Consider the following 18,724-nt stretch of genomic DNA (forward strand, 5'->3'; position numbering starts at 1 on the left):
ACGAGCTTGAGCTCTGAATCCCAACAGCTGGAAATTAGGGAGGACAGTAGAAGAGGAAGATGTTTCTGCTCTACTATCTTTGGAAAGAGTGATTGTTAGGCAAAAATCTGAAATACTTGATGTTGCACTTTCCCTTCTGTATCCTTCCCCCATTCCTCCTAATGCTTCCCCTTCAGTTTCCTTGGGTTTGCTCTTCTACTTTTGCATCTCCCTTAGGCCATCTGACACTCCAAGGTGTCCCAAATTGCAAAATGGTTATCATATTCCCTAATCAAAACTCCCATTCTTTTGAGACAGTTATCTCAGGTGTTCTGAGCAAAGCCATATTTTCAAAATGGTTCATACTCACGTATAAATACTTGGTTTTTAAAGTAATTTATATAAGATCCTTACAAAAACTTATTAATTGCTCACAAATTGTAGCAAAGGAAAAGTTAAAATTCAGGCAGAGTGGAGAAGGGAGATGGCACTGGGCATACTCCATTCCAAGATCAGTTCCTCCAGTGATTTTCTTTTTAAGCTTGCTTTACTTCTGGTCTTAGAGATTTTTTAAAAAGAAAAAAAAAGCCATTCAAAGGCAACAGCAGAACTTCAGGGATTTGGACTATGATTATAATTATTTGTGTAATGGGTACTACCTGTAGAAAGCCTTCTGAACGTCTAGATTGCTTACAACTTAACACATCTTTCTGCCGAAAGTTTCCATTTTAGGAGTCCATTTTTAATCTGTATTTTACAATCTTTAGAACTCAATAGGCTCCCCTAAACTGGAATTTGAGTTTTATACTTAACTAAAAGGTAGGAGAGTGTGATGCTACCTAATTTCTGCAAGCAGAAAATTAAAGAATCTTTACTCAATTTGAGACTTTTCTCTGATACTATCAGGCTCTACTTCCCAAAACCACAGAGTTAAACAATAGAAGGACAACCAAAATCCCAGAAATATTAACTATAATTTTATAGTAGAAAGTGACAAGGAACATTTTTGGAAGGCTAAAATATTTTCTTAAAAAGGTTCTTGATGCAGACAAAAGATTTCAAGTTCCAGTTAACGATCCAGTTATTTTGTAGTTATAATTCAATATTTTAAAATTCCAATCAAACAATGGAACCTGTAAGGATGTTTGGATTTTGCCCCTTCAATGATCTAGCTGTAAAAATAGTTAAATCATAAAATGTAGAGACCCAAATAAACCAAAAGTGAATTTAGAAGGATATAATCTAACTCTCTTATTTCACAGTTTAAAAAATCCCTAGTTCCAGTACTTGCTAAACATTAGTAGTTTTATTAGCAAATATAAAACTTTGGTCTGAAAAATCTGGCCAAGTACAAAATGCGACCTTAACTTTTTTGTTCTATAGGCAGAGTTCTATTGGCTGATAAAATTTCCTGAATTTTTAATCACATAGTGGGTGGGGGATGCAGAGTGTAAAAGATATGAACCTAACCTCTTAGGAGCTTAGATTGGAGACATAACCATGTCTTTTTTTTTTTTTTTTTTTTTTTTTTGAGACGGAGTCTCGCGCTGTCACCCAGGCTGGAGTGCTGTGGCCGGATCTCAGCTCACTGCAAGCTCCGCCTCCCGGGTTCACGCCATTCTCCTGCCTCAGCCTCCCGAGTAGCTGGGACTACAGGCGCCGCCACCTCGCCCGGCTAGTTTTTTTGTAGTTTTTAGTAGAGACGGGGTTTCGCCGTGTTAGTCAGGATGGTCTCGATCTCCTGACCTCGTGATCCGCCCGTCTCGGCCTCCCAAAGTGCTAGGATTACAGGCTTGAGCCACCGCGCCCGGCCCGACATAACCATGTCTTGTGCCCCTGTTAATCAACTCTTATAACAGTAGTAAGCCAACTTACAGTTACCCACCTTTTTGAACCTAAACCTCCTTTAATCAGGTTTCTCTTGATGTTTCTCTGATTGTCATAAAATTACTTGAAAATATCAGACATGAGTTTGCTTAAGCATTTTAGATTATTTGTATTGCTTGAAAAGGCTTTTTTTGGGAAAAGATGGAAAAGAAATCTATTTCAATAACATGAGACACATAAAACTGCTAAAAGACTCACTATACTGCCTAAAACTTTTCTGTAGGCAAAATATGGTTTCATTTTAAAAATTCCCCAAACTCACTCACTTACATCCTCAGGAAAAATTATTTAAAGCACTAAATAAATGAAAAACCTTTTCATTTTATATGAATATACCAAGTTGTACTTAATTTTTTAAAAATAAGAATTTGAACAGGAAATTTCAAATGTCAAACTATTATCCTGGCTCTGTTTTCTCAATTAACTACAGCAGGGAGGGAATCAGGAGGCCTCAGTAGAACATTAAAAACCTGTATATAAAAATTCTGATTAAACAGGATTAATGAGAAGCTTCAACTATAATGTTATTTCTTAAAGGAAAAAATGAAACAAACAAAAAAACCCTGAATCAAATAAAGCAAAATGTGAAGATCTGATAAATCTGGGTGGTCACTGTATTATTTGAATATGTTTTTAGAAACATTAAAATACTTCACCAAAGTTTAAAAAGCATTATTAAAGGAAAACAATAGAATATTTTTGGTGAAACTGTTCTTTGGAGAACCAGTTGTGAGTACAGTTCGGGGACATGGCACGTGATTTACTACACCTTTTCCTTGCAATCTTGGTATATGCCACTGATTAACTGCAACTCTTTCTGGCTACAGCTAATCACAAATTTTAGAATTCTTTTCAAAGTGCTTCTAGAAAACAGTAACAATTACTAGAGTTAGGAATACAATATAGAATATAATTGCCATTTTTGGACAGGATAGTTTTTTTTTTTTTGAGATGGAGTCTCACTCTACTGCCTAGGCTGGAGTGCAGTGGTGCTATCTCAGCTCACTGCAAACTCCGCCTCCCAGGTTCAAGAGATTCTCCTGCCTCAGCTTCCTAAGTAGCTGGGGACAACAGACAGGTGCCACCACGCCTGGCTAATTTTTGTATTTTTGTAGAGATGGGCTTTTGCCATGTTGGCCAGGCTGGTCTAAACTCCTGACCTCAGGTGATCTGCCCACCTTGGCCTCCCAAAGTGCTGGGATTACAGACATGAGCCACTGTGCCTGGCCTTGACAGCACAGATTTCTAACTATGATATTTCACTCAGTTAACTGGCATGCTTGAAGACTGAAAATTTTTGGTTAATTACATTTTCTAGTTTAGATCTTTTTTAAAAAGTATGTGTATAGCAAAAATACACATAATTTGAATGAAGACTTTAGCCACGATAAATACATATAAGATTAGAACGTTCTCTAATGAAGTATTCATATACTTGATGTCCAGAGGAGAGAGTTGGAGCTTTTTTTTTTTTTTTGAGATGGAGTCTCACTCTACTGCCTAGGCTGGAGTGCAGTGGTGCTATCTCAGCTCACTGCAAACTCCGCCTCCCAGGTTCAAGAGATTCTCCTGCCTCAGCTTCCTAAGTAGCTGGGGACAACAGACAGGTGCCACCACGCCTGGCTAATTTTTGTATTTTTGTAGAGATGGGCTTTTGCCATGTTGGCCAGGCTGGTCTAAACTCCTGACCTCAGGTGATCTGCCCACCTTGGCCTCCCAAAGTGCTGGGATTACAGACATGAGCCACTGTGCCTGGCCTTGACAGCACAGATTTCTAACTATGATATTTCACTCAGTTAACTGGCATGCTTGAAGACTGAAAATTTTTGGTTAATTACATTTTCTAGTTTAGATCTTTTTTAAAAAGTATGTGTATAGCAAAAATACACATAATTTGAATGAAGACTTTAGCCACGATAAATACATATAAGATTAGAACGTTCTCTAATGAAGTATTCATATACTTGATGTCCAGAGGAGAGAGTTGGAGCTTTTTTTTTTTTGCTGAAAATAAGGAAAGAGGATGTCAAGAACATGTTCTTAGAAGTTGGGACAGTTTCTATTTTAAAAAATGGGACAGTCTTCAAATATATTTTAATCTAGAAGACTGCTACTAACCACAACATTATGAAATCAGATCTTTGCTTTATAGAGCTTAAAAAAAAAAATCTCCAACAGAGGAAAGGTCCTCTTTTTTTGGTATCCTTTTAAAATACAGATGGCGAGACCAGCAGCCTGGCAGGCCTGCTGTCCTTGGCAGCACCTTCTCTACGCTCTTAAATAAAATAAATAAAAATACAGAGAATACTTGGACAAACCCCAGATGCAGGGATCCAAATTATGTTTATACAGGTTATTAAAAGGGACAGTATGTAAATTTTAGAACTAGCCAGGCACAGTGGCTCATGCCTGTAATCCTAGCACTTTGGGAGGCTGAAGCAGGTGGATCACTTGAGCCCAGTAGTTCAAGAACAGCCTGGGCAACATGGTGAAACCCTGTCTCTACCAAAAATACAAAACTAGTTGGGCACAGCGGCACATTCCTGTAGTCCCAGCTACTCTGGGGGCTGAGATGGGAGGACCAACTGAGCCCGGGAGGTCAAGGCTGCAGTGAGCTGTGATCATTCCATAGCACTCCAGCCTGGGCAACAGAGTGAGACCCTATCTCTAAAATAAAAAAGAAAATAAATAAATTTTAGAATTAAGTATGGTCTCCATTGGAAATGCACTGGTTTTCTGTCCTTTCTGCTTATGCACACTCAACAAATTTCTTCCTAAATTCTGGAATTGCCAAATTTGGGATACCATCTTGGTAAAAAGGAAAGAATCTGCCTGTAGTTCAATGAAAGGCTTTTGATTTTTTTGGTTTGTTTCAAACTGCACACTCTCTGAGTAAGTGACAATATACACCCTCTCAATAGGTGACACAAAATACAGTGTCAGCAGTACACTGCTATCATATATCTTTATCGATAAATTTTAGCTATTCTTTCAGATACAATGCTCAGTTTGCACAGGTGTGAACAGGTTTTAGGAGTAAACAGGTCTGGAGCCAACAGGTCAGAAAACATAATGCAAGGCTCTGAACAAAAGCACCTCCATTCAAGCCATCCTCCCACCTCAGCCTCCCAAGTAGCTGGTACTACAGATGTGTGCCACTATGCCTGATTAATTTTTGTATTTTTGGTAGAGATGGGGTTTTGCCATGTTGCCCAGGCTGATCTCGAACTCCTGAGCTCAAGCAATCCAACCACCTTGGCCTCCCAAAGTGCTGGGATTATAGGCGTGAGCCACCTCACCCAGCCTTTAAGTTCTTCAAAAGGTAGTTTACAAGCAAGTTAGTGAAGGTATTGTAGGGACAGGAGGAAACTGTGCATCATTTTCTGTTTGCTACAAGAAAAAGCTTTCAAAAAGTTACCGAAAAGACCTTAGTGATATCTACTCTAAGCCTAAATATATGTAAGGAAACTGAGGCCCAAAGTGTCAGGATAATAGGAAAAATTTTATCAGACAACGTTTTGTTTTCTAAAATCACTGCTTTAGCAAATGGAATTTTCAGCTTTTCCCAAAATTATGAGTTATCTAACTCATAGTGCAGAACTGTGATTCTTTAATTTTCTGTGATACAGGTCATTTAACCCCTAACTAGGTCTCATGTTTGCTACTCATTTGCCCTTTCTGCTGTATCACTTCACTTCCCTTTCCTACATGACGTACCTCACGAAGCTTCTCTTGCTTGGAATGAATATGCATTTTATAAATGTAAGTGCTAAATAATACAAAATTGTATGTACTCTATGATGAAGGACCTCCTTGCTATTCCTTAATACAGCAAGAAAGTTCCTGCCTCAAGGCTTATATACTTCCAGCTTCCTCTGTTCATAAAATCCTTTTTACAGTTATCTACATATTTCATATTTCATTCACTTCCTTCAGGTCATCATATCAGAAATGTCTTCCCTAACCACTCTATATAAAATAGCAATTCTCTACTCTCCTTATTCTTTCCCCATATGTATCACCTTCCTGACATATGAAGTATTTATTATCTGTTTTGTCTATGGAGCATGAATATAAGTTCCACACAGCTCAACACTGTAACTGCTGTAACTCTGACTGCCTAGGATAGGGTCTGACAAAATAAGCACTCAGTAAATATCTGTTAAATGAATGTATAAAACGTATATATGATAAAGAACAATAAAGAAACACATCAGAACTGTAATCTGTTAGAATGATAAGATTATTCAGGTTTTTTCCTTTCCCCAATTTTATAAATGAGTTTGTATTATTTATTTTAAAATTATTTGATAAACCATTTGGCTATAATAAATTACTGAGGGATTTTAGACAGTATATATATTTTAGACAGTCAAAATGACTTCTCAAGTATTTTTAATCTGAAGACATTTTTGGACAGGTAGCTAATACTCAATTACTTCTCAATTTTCTAAGATATTATAACTGTCCTTCCACCTTGATATACCTGTATAGTTAGGATATGACTGTACTGAATGGTAAATAACAATGAATCTAATTCCAGAGCAGGGAGACAGCACCATAAGAGGAAGAAAGAATGGGATTTAGTGATTGATGACTTCCTTTTTCCTCAAAACAAGCAGATTTCTTCCCAGTAGAGACCTCAGTCATTCAGTTTCTCAACATGACCAGGTAATCATGTGTTAAATATAAACAGGCCTAGCTTGAAGTTCTACAAGAGAAAAAATAGATTTAAGATTATTCAAGTCTGAAAAAGTATTTTGAGGACATTCAGATTCTGCTTCAGAAATAATGAGAACATGTGACACTTATTTTCCATATCTAAAAAATGTAGGCCAGGTGCGGTGACTCACACCTATAATCCTAACACTTTGGGAGGCAGAGGTGGGAGGACTGTTTGAGGTCAAAAGTTTAAGACAAGCCTGGGAAACATAGTGACACCCCGCCTCTATAAAGTAAAACAAAAATTAGCTGGGTGTTGTGGTGTGTGCCTGCAGTCTCAGCTACTTGGAAGGCTGAGGCAGGAGGGTCACCCAAGCCCGGAGTTTAAGGCTGCAGTGAGTTACGATCATGCCACTGAACTCCAGCCTGGTTGGCAGAGTGAGACCCTGTCTCTAAATAAATAAATAATAAATTTAAAATGTAACACATAGTTGGTCCCTTGGTTTCCACGGGACATTGGTTCTAGAATCTCCTGCAGACAGCAAAATCTGTGGATGCTCGAGTCCTTGATATAAAAGGTGTAGCATTTCCATGTAACCTATGACCGTCTTCCTGTATACTTTAAATCATCTTTAGATTACTTACTAGTTGTTACACTGTATTGTTTAGGGAATTATGACCAAAAAAAAGTTATGTTCACTACAGATGCAACTTTGTTTTCCTTGAATATTTCAAATGCAGGTTGGCTGAATCCAGGAATGTGAAATCCACAGATATGGAAGGCCAACTGTACTTGATAACTATTTCAGGGATGACCTTAATGGCAGTATCATTTTATTTATTAGAAGATTTGCCAAATTGTTATCTATTTTCCATAATAAGCAATTTTATACATGGTGCTTCAAGTCCCCCAACTTAGCTTGGAAAATGTTTTAAAATCAATAACTCACCACAGTGAATACTACTGTATTAGAACCTAACTGCCACCTCTAACAACAGATAGTCCTACAGGGAAGCTTATTCAAATTTTCAGTTGATATGCTAGGACTTTGTCTCTGCTGTATCTGGAGCACAACCCAGCAGAACTAAGGAAGAGAGTAACGAAAAAAAGTTTAGGTTTCAGGATATAAACATATAGGTCAGTAAGAGCCTCTTTTTAGTGGCATAACCTGCTCTTCCTCTCACATCTAACCTCAGAGACTGCCCAGTGTACATCCCATTCTACTTTCTATTGCTTTCAACAACCAGTTTCCTGACTTCTGCCTAAATGGTGATTGGAATATGCAGCTTTCTAGCTTTTTTCCTACTCTGCTCTGTCTGAAGGATACAGGCCTTTCAAGTAAAGTATTCTCTGTTACCACTCACCTAAATGTACCATATATAAATAGGCTTCTTCTCAAATCAAAGCAGATGATGTGGAACAAGTCAAGGTGCTAAATTAATGTCATATTTTAAAAAGAATGTCCCAAAATGACAAATATTAGCATTAATAGCTGAAATACTAGAAAATGTGTTGTGAATATGCCATGCAAAATGAATACCAGACTTTTAAAATAGCTTTACAACTAATGGTCAATGAATCTCACCAATTTAATAATTATCTTTTCATCCTACAATACAAATCTGAGTGCAAGGTTTTACTGCCAAATTCACATATTAATAACTAAAACTTACTTGGTATTATATGCCAGGTACTGTGTACACTTTATTACTATAATTTTTACAGTAACCCTTTAACGGCTTATTATTATCTCAATTACGATGAGAAAACAAAGACTTACAGAGGTAGAAGTAACCTGCTCAAGGTCACTATAGCTAAGTCAATGGTAAAACCACTCTCTGGACTCCAAAATCCATGTGTTTAAACATCTACAAGACATTGTTTGCTATACATCTCTACATATAGGTTAAGTTTTACAGACAACTCAAATGCAATTGTCCAAAGCCAAACTCCTTTTCCACACATCTCCTTCTCCTCAAATGTTCCCTATTTCAGTAGATGCCACTCTATTTCAATTTATATTTCATATGTATTATTTCACCCTTCAGTAGTCATGTGAAATAAGCTTTATAGTTACTATACTCAGAGTAGAAAACCACTCAGAAATACCGTCATTTAGCCTAGGTCATAAGGCTATTATGTATAACAGCCAGGACCAAACACTAAACACAGCTATTCCCCATTCGCTGCTCTTCCTATCACATACCACTGCCTCTACTTAAAAAAAAAAAAAAGTTTCAGACCAGAGGTGGTGGCTCACGCCTGTAATCCCAACACTTTGGGAGGCTGATGCAGGACTGCTTGAGCCCAGGAGTTTGAGACCAACCTAGGCAACAAAGTGAGACCCAATCTCTACAATAAATACAAAAATCAGCCAGGTATGTGGTGCGCGCCTGTAGTCCCAGCTACTCGGGAGGCTTCAGTGAGAGGACTGCTTGAGCCCAGGAGGTAAAGGCTGCAGTGAGCCAAGGTAGTGACTGCACTCCAGCCTGGGCAACAGAGCAAGACTCTCTCTCTTAAAAGTTTTGAAATAAAATGTAGTAAGAATTATCTTCATAATAAAATTTCATTTTTCCCTTTAAAGTATCTCAAACATTACTTAATCTATGTTGTATTATAAAGAAGGGAAAAAGTAAGACCTACTAAAGAAGAATGCCAGCAAAATTCAACTTCATTTAGAAAGTCTATGTAAAAACAAATGACCTAAAGACTATTAGAAATATTTTTTTCTTTTCTTTCTGGAACCAAAAAAGTAAAAATCCACAGAAATCAAGTTAAATCTCTAAAAAAACCCTTTAACCACATTGTAGTTTGTCACTATAACAGACCAGAAAATAAGGCTAACTATGAGAAACAGAAATGAGCTGTGAAAACCATGCACAGAAAGGACATGCTTTCATTAAGAACAGCATGCTTCAATTAAATTTGCAGGCAATCTAAAGAGAATGTAAAACTGATTTATAAAACTTACCTACACTGCAATTAAATTAAATACGCATTTGCCAAAAGTCTGCTTCCTTTTTTTTGGTCCGAACAAGCCAACAACATCAAGTAGCCAGAAGTTACAAACAATACAAAAGAAAAACTTAAGAGGAAATGGATTCGCTAGACTCGTTATATTTTCAGTCTTAGCATCAAGAAATGAGTGACTATTTGCAATGAAGTTGGCAAGACAGGAAACTGAGTTAAAATTTATCAATCTTTTAAATGGCTTTTCTAGGTAAAACTTTTTTTTAAGGGAGAAAACTCCCTTTAGTATTTTATCCCTTTTTGTAATACTGTATTTTTGCTGTTCACCTTGAATCTTCAGACTTCTTAGAAATAAGATGGATTTTTAAAAATGTAGCTGAGCCGAGTGTGGTGGCTCACATCTATAATCCCAGCATTCTGGGAGGTTGAGGAGGGAGGGCTGTTTGAGGCCAGGAGTTCGAGATCAGCCTGGCCAACATGGTAAAACCCCATCTCTACTAAAAATACAAAACAAACAAAAAAACACAAAAAATTAGCCGGGTGTGGTGGTGCCTATAGTCCTCAGCTACTCAGGAGGCACAAGAATCGCTTGACCTCAGGAGATGGAGGTTGCAATAAGATGCGATTGTGCCACTTTACTCCAGCATGGGCAACAGAACAAGACTTGGTGTCAAAAAAAAAAAAAAAGTAAAATGTTGCTGGATTCACCTAGTTGAAATCACCATATTTCCTTTGTAAGGAGGAAAGTCAGGCAGCATAAATAATGAAAAGCCAAATAAGAGACTCAGGAAAAAAATTCACTTAGAAGGCAACCAACTGCGTAGCTTATTCTTACCTTGGCTGTTTTTTTCGCGAGTTGACATTTTTGCTGGTTGAGACAAAAATGACATTATCTTACAACAAAAACTGGATATTTTCCTAAATGACTATAGTAACGCACTTTGATTACTATGAACTAATAAAGTGCACTGGATGAAAATAAGTAAATATTCTTTTCAATTAGCAAAAATTAAACTAAGAAAGGCAAAATAAAAAATTTTAAAGGATTTTTAATTTACCTTGGTTGATGATGACATCTTTATGCCTAGAAAAGAAATTTAAGAAACACATTTATTTTATAATTTTATATGGCTGACCATTAGAATCACCTCAAGAAACTGTAAAAGTGTCAATGCTTAGGCTATAACCTAGACAAATCTCTAGAAGCGAGAGTAAGAAATCAGCATTTTTTAAAGTTTCTCACTAATGAACTACTAATATACACTATTTTATAAAACAATGAGTATCCCACAAGAGCATCTAAACAGTGAAAGCATAAAAATAACTTATGAAAAATACTCAAATGTTATATGATTATTAAGATTTATTATTTGGCTGGGCACAGTGGCTCACGCCTGTAATCCTAGCACTTTGGGAGGCTGAAGCAGGTGAACTCTTTGAGTCCAGGAGTTCAAGACCAGCCTGGGCAACATGGCAAAACCCTGTCTTTACAAAAAATACAAAAATATTAGCTGGGCATGGTGGCACGTGCCTGTAGTCCCAACTACCCAGGAAGCTGAGGTAGGAGAATCACCTGAACCCAGGAAGGTGAAAGCTGCAGTAAGATGTAACAGTGATAGTGCCATGGCACTCCAGCCTGAGTGACTGAGTGAGACACTGTCTCAAAAAAAAAAAAAAAAAGATATATTATTTGAGTTGGGAGCATTAAAAGGTAGATACAACTTTTTGTAGAAAACTTGAAAGAAAATATACACCGGGTTGGGTGTGGTGGCTCACGCCTGTAATCCTAGCACTTTGGGAGGCCGAGGCAGGCAGATCACGAGGTTGAGAGATCAAGACCATCCTGGTTAACATGGTGAAACCCCATCTCTACTGACAATACAAAAATTAGCGGGGTATGATAGTGCGCGCCTATAGTCCCAGCTACACGGGAGGCTAAGGCAGGAGAATCGCTTGCACCCAGGAGGTGGAAGTTGCAGTGAGCCAAGATTGTGCCACTGCACTCCAGCCTGGCGACAGAGTGAGACTCGGTAAGAGAAGTAAGAATTATAATACAGAGTTTTTAAAAAGATTCAAACCAAGGCCGGGCGCAGTGGCTCACGCCATAATCCCAGCACTTTGGGAGGCGGAGGCAGGCAGATCATGAGGTCAAGAGATCAAGACCATCCTGGCCAACACGGTGAAACCCTGTCTCTACTAAAAAATACAAAAATTAGCTGGGCATGGTGGTACGTGCCTGTAGTCCCAGCTACTCGGCAGGCCGAGGTAGGAGAATTGCTTGAACCTGGGAAGCAGAAGTTACAGTGAGCTAAGATGGTGCCACTGCACTCCAGCCTGGTGACAGAACAAGACTCCGTCTCAAAAATAAAAAAAAGATTTAAACCAGACATACATAACTATACATGCAAACATAATAGCCAAATAATTATTACTTTTTAGATATAATGAAGAAAGTGCAATACTTACTTGTCTGTATTTTTGGTAACTTTTGGTATTAATTTGGGTGTTGAAGGTATTTTCGACAATTTATTACGGCTATCATCTGAATTTTCCCATGAATTGTGTGACTTTTCAGCTGGTGATGGTCGCTTTATGCTAGAAGGAACATTAATTTCTTAGAGAAAAATTCTGAGTGTCAAAGACATGTAACTAACAATTTAAACAGAACACAAAAGCAGCAATTAACATTTCCTTAAAGCTAATCCAGAAGAGAAGGATTAGTTGAAAGACTGCCTGGATGAGTAAAGGAGTTAAACAAGGCAAATCCCAAACCTGTATTATAATTTTCTGTATCACTCAGAAGATTCACTAGAACAAAATTACCTGATTTTTTTTTTTTATAAAAACTTGTTAACAGAAAAAAATTATTTCCTTACATCGCTAAGGTTTCTCATAATCTGTAGTTACAGAAAACCTGTATTTTTTCATAGCCATTGAATTTTATGAGGCTGCCATTTTCATTTTTTGTGCAATTATGTCCTCAAGTAATTACATTACATACGGTACAAATGACAATTTCTAAATATAACAAGGAATAAACTCTTGTTTATATCTTTAGGGACAATTTTACCAATGATCAGAAATAAAAAAGACTTTACATAAGAATGTGGTTATTGGCAATCCTGATTCCCTATACTTATAAATGAAATTTGTTTCTTTACAAATGATTTTTTCATTGCATTGCTAACTATCCTCAAACTCATCCAGTCTCCAATACTTCTTGCAACAGTACATCCAAAGAGCAATTTAGGAGGGCAAGCACATTTCCAGGAGACCTCAAGAAGCTGAAAAAAAGATGCTGGGACAAAGAAGATACCAAGTGAAATCAGAACCTTAAAGAGACCGATTATAAAAAGCCACCTTAAACCACACACCATCCAAAGTTATGTAGCATTAATAAGCTATATCCAAGAAAAACTCCACAGGAGACCAGGCAGAAAAATTACAAACCATTTAGATTGAGTAAGAATCTGCATGAGACACACAGACAAAGCACTTTGTAAGTGATAAACATGCATCAATCAAGCGAAGGGTATTTTGATTTTCCCAATTTCCATTAGCGATCTGAGGCAAAATATTAAATTGATCAAATAAAAATATTAATCTTTTAGGAATGGTTGTCATTTATTTTATTAAAATTCTAGCCAGTTCTGGAAATGGTTTAATAGTTTTCCTAAGATTTCCAAGCAGAAGTACGATGATAAAATATGTCTATTCCTAATCACAAGGCTTGAATAAGCATTTCTAAACAGGCAAATTTAATTAGATTGGCCTCAATATTTGATTAGGAGGCAGCTGTAGCACTGAACTCCCAGCATGCAGGTTTAGATTCTCAATTTAGGCTCACACACACTGTTAGAATGTTTCTCCCTCTTCCCCTTCTCATAACTTTAAAATATTATTATGGACACAGAGAGAAGGCCTCAAGCAAGCCTTTAGCATAGAAAAGACCAGGTGAAATGGATTCATTTCTCTACTCAAGCAAGAACTTATCCTCCCAAGACCCAAAACTGAAACTGAGATGCAGCCACCATGAAGAGCCACTTGAGATGGGCCCTTGCAGGTTGAAGGTTGTAATGATGCCAAAATACAGTGAGGACAATTACATATGGCCATTTTCTATCCATGGCTATAAATTTATGCATAGTTACATACAAGTATAAAAAGTATTCAAAAATTTGGTTGGGAGAATATTGTTTGGTTTTAGACTAGGTTATTCCTGCCTTCCTTTAATCATATTGTTCATAACTCAGTTTTTTTTTTTCCCAGTTTTAACTGAGAAGTTGTGACCTTAATTCTTTATTCCCCAATGTGCTATAAAGTATAAATTATAAGCAATGAAGAAGGGAAAAATAAAGCCACCAGCCTTTTCTCTCAGAATCCTTGGATAGCTAACTTTTTCCCAAGTCACAGAATTTAGGTATCATTACAACCATTCCCTAGCTCTGTACTTGGGGACAGTTAAAACCTTTTGGTGGGAGTAGCATTCTTGCTTTCTGGAGTTTGTCTGTGTATTTGGAGAGGTTGTGAAGAGGGCTGGGGAGAAGGTGATGCTCGAATTTGTGGACTTTGATCATTAGAATGAGATTCCTCTTTTTTTTCTCTCTGTCCTTGTGGTTTTTCTTTCTTTTTTTCTGTACCACTGTAAAATAAAGTATAACATGGAACAATACACATTTAAACAAATAAAAAAAATCAAATGATAGAAAAGTGATTATTATATAATTCAAAACCCTAAGTCATACAGCTAATACAATTTGCACTGTTTTCATTCAAGAAGGACAATATTTCTTTGAAAATTCCAGAAGCTATTAACATCTTCAGTGAAGAATTTATAAAAATTCTAAGGTGATGCATCCCATGAAGATTGCCCCTTTAGACAGAAATGGTCTCTAATACATTTTGCCATCTTGGCAGATTTTGGGGGACAAATGAAGGTCTCTTAACTGACCTCAAGTTACCCAAATCAGAGGATTATCTGTGTAAAGCATAATGACTGATGCCAAAGGAACACTAAATATTCACGTTTAAAAGATTATTCTCCAATTCCTGTTTTTTTTTCTGTATACTTCTACTCCCTTCAATTGAGTTTTAAACCTACCAAGAGTTTTTTTTTTTTTTTTTGAGACGGAGTCTTGCTCTGTCGCCGGGGCTGGAGTGCAGTGGCCGGCTCTCAGCTCACTGCAAGCTCCGCCTCCCGGGTTCACGCTATTCTCCTGCCTCAGCCTCCCGAGTAGCTGGGACTACAGGCGCCCGCCACCACGCCCAGCTAGTTTTTTGTATTTTTTAGTAGAGACGGGGTTTCACCGTGTTCGCCAGGATGGTCTCGATCTCCTGACCTCGTGATCCGCCCGTCTCGGCCTCCCAAAGTGCTGGGATTACAGGCTTGAGCCACCGCGCCCGGCCATAAACCTACCAAGAGTTTAAGTTTTTTCCCAAATCTGTTTATGTTGGTTATTTTAATTATGTAAGTTAATTAAATACAAAGAGAATAGCAATTTCTATGGAAACTAAGTTTAATGCTCTGGAAAGACTACAAAAAAATGAGTTACTAAAAAAAATTGCTGTTAAATTTAGTGTGAGTGACACAATTTAAAAATCACAGAAGCGGCTGGGCGCAGTGACTCACGCCTGCAATCCCAGCACTTTGGGAGGCTAGTGGATCACCTGAGGTCAGGAGTTCAAGACCAGCCCAGGCAACATGGTGAAACTCCGTCTCCACTAAAAATACAAAAATTAGCTTGGTGCAGTGGTATGTGCCTGTAATCCCAGCTACTCGACAGAAGAATTGCTTGAGCCAGGAGGTGGAGCAGGTGAGCGGAGATTGCACCATTATACTCCAGCTTAGATGACAGCGTGAGTCTGTCTCAAAAAACAAACAAACAAATCACAGAGCCTGGGTGTGGTGGCTCACACCTATAATCCCAGCACTTTGGAAGGCCAAGACAGGAGGATCACTTGAGCCCAGGAGTTCAAGACAAGCCTGGGCAACATAGTGAGACCCTGTCTCTTTAAAAAAAAAAAAATTGGCCGGGCACGGTGGCTCATGCCTGCAATCCCAGCACTTTGGGAGGCTGAGGCGGGCGGATCATGAGGTCAGGAGATCGAGACCATCCTGGCTAACAAAGTGAAACCCCATCTCTACTAAAAAATATAAAAAATTAGCCCGGTGTGGTGGTTGGCACCTGTAGTCCCAACTACTTGGGAGGCTGAGGCAGGAGAATGGCGTGAACCCAGGAGGCAGAGCTTGTAGTGAGCTGAGATCACGCCACTGCACTCCAGCCTGGGTGACAGAGCGAGACTCCATCTAAAAAAAAGAAAATCATAGAAAGAGAAATGGGTTCTAACATACTCTTCTGCCAGAGTTTCAAATTTCTTACTCATTTCATTTCTGAGAACTTTCTAAAAATTTTAGAAAGTTATTTATGGGTATATTTTATGAAAGACAGTCAACAACAATTTGATGAGACATACATACTTAGAGGGTAGGTTTGGTCTTTCATTTAAAAACTGATGAATGAATACAGGTGAATATATCTTATGTTAAAATATTTCAGATATTTATGTATAAATTCTTTGGATTCTGTACTTTGACTCTTGGTTAATAAACCACTTGCTATTCCTTTTTTTTTTTTTTTTTTGAGACGGAGTCTCGCTCTGTCGCCCAGGCTGGAGTGCTGTGGCCGGATCTCGGCTCACTGCAAGCTCCGCCTCCCGGGTTCACGCCATTCTCCTGCCTCAGCCTCCCGAGCAGCTGGGACTACAGGCGCCCACCACCTCGCCCGGCTAGTTTTTTGTATTTTTTTAGTAGAGACGGGGTTTCACCGTGTTAGCCAGGATGGTCTCGATCTCCTGACCTCGTGATCCACCCGACTCGGCCTCCCAAAGTGCTGGGATTACAGGCTTGAGCCACCGCGCCCGGCCTCCACTTGCTATTCCTAACCAGACTGGGTAAGTGTACTTATACTGAAAACACTCTTGACAATATTATAAAGCTGATGGAATCAAGACTTGAATTTTAGTGATGAAAGGGTAGGAAACTACTAAATGCCTATTTCTTTTCTTTCCTTTTTTTTTTTTTTGAGACGAAGTCTTGCTCTGTCATCCAGGCTGGAGTGCAGTGGTATGATCTCGGCTCACTGTAACCTCCACCTCCAAGGTTCAAGCAATTCTTCCACCTCAGCTTCCCCAGCAGCTGAGATTACAGGCACCCACCACCACATCCAGCTAATTTTTACATTTTTAGTAGAGATGGGGTTACACCATGTTGGCCAGACTGGTCTCAAACTCCTGACCTCAGCTGATTTGACTGCCGTGGCCTCCCAAAGTGCTGCGATTACAGGCATGAGCCACTGCGCCCAGCCCTGAATGTCTGTCTTAATCAAAGGACGTTTTGTAATTCGATTATAAGGTACATAATCAACAAGCAAGTTTGTTCAAGAACATTTTAAATAAATGTACATAGTATATACAATTTATCACATAATAGTTTAAAATGTTATAGTATATTTTAATGTCAAGTGACATTTCTTAACCTGATACACTTCTGATAACTTCTGACTTCAGACTGGCCCTTGACTATCTACTTTGTGATCAATTGTTTTTTAAAGTGGGTGCTAAGAAATACAATTTTGGCTGGGCGCAGTGGCTCACACCTGTAGTCCCAGCACTTTGGGAGGTTAAGGCGGGCGGATCACCTGAGGTTGGGAGTTTGAGACCAGCCTGACCAACATGGAGAAACCCTGTCTCTACTAAAAATACAAAATTAGCTGGGTGTGGTGGTGCATGCCTGTAACCCCAGCTACTCCCGGTGCTGAGGCAGGAGAATTGTTTGAAGACGGGAGACGCACGTTGTGGTGAGCCAAGATTGCGCCATTGCACTCCAGCCTGGGCAACAAGAGTGAAACTCCATCTCAAAAACATATGTATATAAAGTAAAAAAAATAAAAATATAAAAATAAAGAAATACAATTACACTTCAAGAATATCAGATTAACTTTAAAAACTGAGTTCCAGTATGTTCAACTCTCTCAAAAACAAAAACAAAAAACAGAAGTTACTTCTTTCTTGCTGTTCTTCAACAAGAATACAGTGGCCACTAGTTTTATATGGGCCCAGTAAAACCTGTAAGAGCCACTTTCCTTCTAGGTTATTTAAAAGCAAAATACAGGGACCCTGGATCATAAACTAACAAACTCAGCTGGCCTTAGACTGTTGAATCACTAATGTTCATAATACTGATCACTACACACCAACAGTACAATAGCTACGTAAGAAAATGGGCTGAATCTGAACCATTACTGGATACAACATGGAAATTTATTTAAAATTGTACTAACATTTTCTTATGGTTTCTCCTTTTCTACTCAAAGTGGAGTACAGGTAATAAATTTTAGCATCCTTTGTAGGGGAAAGTCTAGATTCTGTAATAACGATGTCAAAGACTGAGTTCTAGAAGGAATTTTTAAAAGGGCTGAAGATCTTGGCATTTCTTCAACATTCTTGTAGTTAACTGTTTGGTTAAGTATCTATGAATCCTCACCGATGAATAATTCGGTCACTGGCATTAGTTTATTGAGGTAAGCATTTTCCATCAGTACACTGTTAACACATGATCTTATTACTCAAGATTTTCCTCACTCATTCTTTGAAGAAACTGGTTGTAAGATTTTGTAGCTGATCACCTATGGTCTCTCCAAACTCTATATCAAATAATTTGCTAGAAATTACAAAAGGGGGAAAATCCTGTGAGCACTTTTATTGGAGTAAATTAATTAACTGATGAAAAGAACATAAAGAATGCAAATCTGTAATCCACTGAAACTTATACTGCTGTAATTCCACAGCCCTCCTGCCCACCATCCCCTAACACACACGCACACCCCCCAGATAGTACTATATTTTTGAAATAAGCCTTAATTTTATAGTTATGGTTAAAAAATAAAAGTTATAACAGCATTTGACGTCCCACTGACATAGATATATCAAATATTCTGTTTTCCCTTTAAAAATGCTGTATCAAATATATCACTTGCTATGGAAAATTCACTTCTACAATTTCTTTAAATATAGTGATGTTTATCAACAAATACTTGTTAAAAAGAAACAAAACAAAACCAGGAAATGAAACTGCTTTCTTTCTTTAGTGAGAACGGAAAGCTTCCTCAAACAACTTGACAGGTATGATGAGTGCAAGCTGAGTGAGCACAGGCTAAATGTCTCTAC

At 38.1% G+C, this 18,724-nt stretch overlaps 1 protein-coding gene across 5 annotated transcripts in view; it reads right to left on the minus strand.

Moving 5' to 3' along the window:
* The window catches only part of EML4 (EMAP like 4), a 173,218-nt gene that overhangs the window by 58,276 nt on the left and 96,218 nt on the right, over positions 1-18,724 (minus strand). For 3 of the 5 annotated variants that reach the window (XM_033175897.1, XM_033175898.1, XM_033175901.1), the window contains 4 exons: positions 13,968-14,141; positions 11,966-12,094; positions 10,558-10,583; positions 10,335-10,367 (listed from right to left, as the gene is read on the minus strand). In XM_033175897.1, the coding sequence (XP_033031788.1) occupies positions 10,335-10,367; positions 10,558-10,583; positions 11,966-12,094; positions 13,968-14,141 (362 nt within the window). Of the gene's footprint in view, positions 1-10,334; positions 10,368-10,557; positions 10,584-11,965; positions 12,095-13,967; positions 14,597-14,911; positions 14,927-18,724 lie in introns of those variants that run through there. The other 2 variants (XM_033175900.1, XM_033175899.1) reach the window with 2 other exon arrangements.

This window comes from Trachypithecus francoisi, unplaced genomic scaffold (genome assembly GCF_009764315.1).
Source record: "Trachypithecus francoisi isolate TF-2019V2 unplaced genomic scaffold, Tfra_2.0 Lachesis_group17, whole genome shotgun sequence".
Classification (NCBI taxonomy): domain Eukaryota; kingdom Metazoa; phylum Chordata; class Mammalia; order Primates; family Cercopithecidae; genus Trachypithecus; species Trachypithecus francoisi.